Raw genomic sequence first — 3106 nt, forward strand, 5'->3', positions numbered from 1 at the left:
CAACGTTGCTGCCTGGTGGTAGAACTGCTCATTCCGCTTTGAAATTGCCTCTGAATATGCAATCTACAGAAACTCCTACGTGAAACATTTCCAAATCATCTGGGGTGGGTTAAGTATTGATGCAATGCAAACTTATTGTTTGGGACAAGTGCACAATGGCACACAAAAAATCACTCAAGGCTCTTTACCGATCATTGCAAGATTTGCGGGGAAATTTCAAACCCTTTGGCAGCACATTAATATTGCTTGCGGGAGATTTGAGGCAAACATTACCTGTTATTCCTAGGTTTACACTGTGGATGAAATGAATGCTTGCCTGAAAAATTCTAATTTATGAGTACACACAAGGAAATTAAAATTAACTATAAATATGCGAGTCCGATTGCAAAATGATCATTCTGGTGATATATTTTCAGATTAGTTGCTGGCAATTGGAAACGGAAAGCTCCTGTTTGACTCAATTTAAGGACGCATACAACTACCTCTTGAATTCTGTAATTTAGTGACGTAAGAAAATGATTTGGTTGAAAAGGTATTTCCAAATATTCTAACCAATTATAAAAATCATAAATGGCTAAGTGAACGAGCTATTATGGCAACCAAGAACAAAGACGTCCACGAAATCAACATTATTATTCTGGCCAAGATTCGAGACCAGGCAGTCATTTACAAGTCAGTCAACACAGTTCTGAAATCAAATGAAGCGGTTAACTATCCATCAGAATTTATAAATTCCCTGGATCTCCCAGGGTTTCCACCACACATGCTACAACTAAAAATAGGCTTACCAATAATACTGTTATTAACCCCCCAAACCTTTGCAACGGCACACGAAGTGCCGTAAAAAAAACAATGGAAAACGTAATAGAGGCTACAATTTTGAAAGGGCCTTCCGAGGGTGAGGCTGTCTTATTTTTCGCATTCCCATTATTCCAACGGATCCACCTTTTCAATTTAAAATATCGCAATTCCCAATCGATTAGTATTTGCAATCACCATGAACAAAGCTCATGGGCAATCATTAGAAAAATGCGGTATAGATCTTAATACGGATTGTTTTTCCCACGGACAATTATATGTTGCATGCTCAAGAGTCGGTACACTGGACAATCTATTTATATGCACAGACAATGGAACAGCGAAGAATGTTATATATCCACAAGTTTTACGCAGTTAAAAATTAGCACATATCCTTTGTATATACACATATGAGAATCCATGTATAGTATTTGATTAGATTCTGTGAATAGGCACAAATAAGCTATATTTAGATGGTCTTTGGGACTCCTGAAAAGCGTCAACTTACAATTAGCCATGACTTGATGCACACAACTATTTGATTTTAATTCGGGTTCTGACCAGTTATGGTCAGAACCCCAGAAACATTTTGGGCCTTATTTGCGTAATTTATGTCGCATTCTCCCCTTACTTGGCTGATTAACGCTACATTGAACGTTGAACGCTACGTAGAAAATCATAGAGATCTGTTTAATAGCTCATTTTAAAGAAAAATGCCATATTTAATGCCTATTGTAAAAACTAAAAACATTTTAAAATAGAAATGCTTTTTAAGAAAAAAGCTGCAGTTTTACGTCAAAGCTTGATGAATGATGACGTCATAATCGTAGGCTGTAACCATATATGACGTAGTGAGTGAATGCAATATTTATACACGTTTATCTTCCCCCAAGATAGTTTGATTTAATTTTTTTCTCAGTTCAGGATCACTAAAGTGAAGTAAACTGCAAAAATATGTATGAAAAGTTAAAAATTTTTAATTAAAACTAGAAAATACCTGCAAAAGTTTCAAAATTAGTTTTATTTTTTGTTAGGCTCTCAGTTCAGGATCATTAAAGTCTTATATTAAAAGACGATCATTAGAAGAACAAGCCATTTGCATATAATGGACTTAGTTTGCTGCCAGACCCTTTGAGGCTCGTCTCTCACTATTCCAAAGACAAATCCGGGCTATAGCGGTAGCTTGCAACCTTAATCTTATAACCATTATAAATAGGGGCTATGAAGGTTTCATCGGATACATAAAAAAGTCAACTTTTACCAATTGCAGACTATTGCCTCGTACAAACTATTCGTAGTATCTAAATACTTTAGGAACTTCTGCCTCCTGATTGAGATTTAAATGTAATCATGCAGATCCGATAAAGAATTCTTTACTATGATTTAGAGTTTGGTCTTTATTACAAAACATTGATCTTCATTTTGCTCCAAAATGTGAATTAGGATAATTAGGGTTATAATGCAGAGAGAAAGAGAAATGAGGCTACCTTCTGTATCCAGCCAGCCCGATAAGACATTTTTAGTAGGTGCCAGATTAAATAGATATAATCTACTGAGAGCTATTAGGATTGTCACTAGGTTTTTTTGAGTTAATGCTTATCGAATAGGAATTAGTTGTCTGATCTTTGTTAACAATAAAGTTATCAGTTGACCAACCAAACGGTTTCAGAATCATATTAGCAATGTCTTTGAATTGCTCGATTTGTTTCTTCCTTTCAACAATTTTGTCTTTTAATTCATTATGTATTGAGATAGCATCTTGATTTAATGGTTCCATGCGTAGAACAAATTCCAAATCTTTAGATGCATCTTCAAACTTTCCATTATTCATATGCTCCTTTGCTTGTTTCAAAATTTGTTTCAAATCAGTGCTCATTTTTTTTTATTGCTTTATTTCTAATACAACTAACCACCTGTCGAGTAGCTAGAACCTAACAAAAAACAAAGCTAAATGAAAAGATTTCAGGTAACATTCTGGTTTGAATTAAAAATTAAAATTATTGCTCCGACACCATAAATGTTTTCGCAGTTTGCAGTTAAATAAAATAATTTTATATAAAATTTTAAGGAATTATTCTAGTTTCAGTTGACAAATCAAATTTTTGTTAAAACCATCCAAAAATTACTGCGTTCTACATAACTACGTCTGCATACTTTTTAGAATGGCAAAAATTCTATTTTGACTCTCATAGGCAGGAAGATGTTAATGACATTTGCTACTGCAGAGTTAAAGAAAAATTGCATGAATCGTCGATTTTTTCATTATAATCAGGGTTGCAATGGTAGCTAGCAACCTAGCAGGTGACGA

The 3106-nt window shown here is 34.4% G+C and overlaps 1 protein-coding gene across 1 annotated transcript; it reads right to left on the minus strand.

The window, feature by feature from the left end:
- Window positions 1-2347: 2347 nt before the first annotated feature.
- LOC136043876 (tetratricopeptide repeat protein 1-like) lies at window positions 2348-2674 on the minus strand. The gene has a single exon (XM_065728899.1). The coding sequence runs from the start codon at window positions 2672-2674 to the stop codon at window positions 2348-2350; it is 327 nt and encodes a 108-aa protein (XP_065584971.1).
- Between the last annotated feature and the right edge of the window lie 432 nt (window positions 2675-3106).

This window comes from Artemia franciscana, chromosome 1, assembly GCF_032884065.1.
Source record: "Artemia franciscana chromosome 1, ASM3288406v1, whole genome shotgun sequence".
Taxonomy (NCBI): domain Eukaryota; kingdom Metazoa; phylum Arthropoda; class Branchiopoda; order Anostraca; family Artemiidae; genus Artemia; species Artemia franciscana.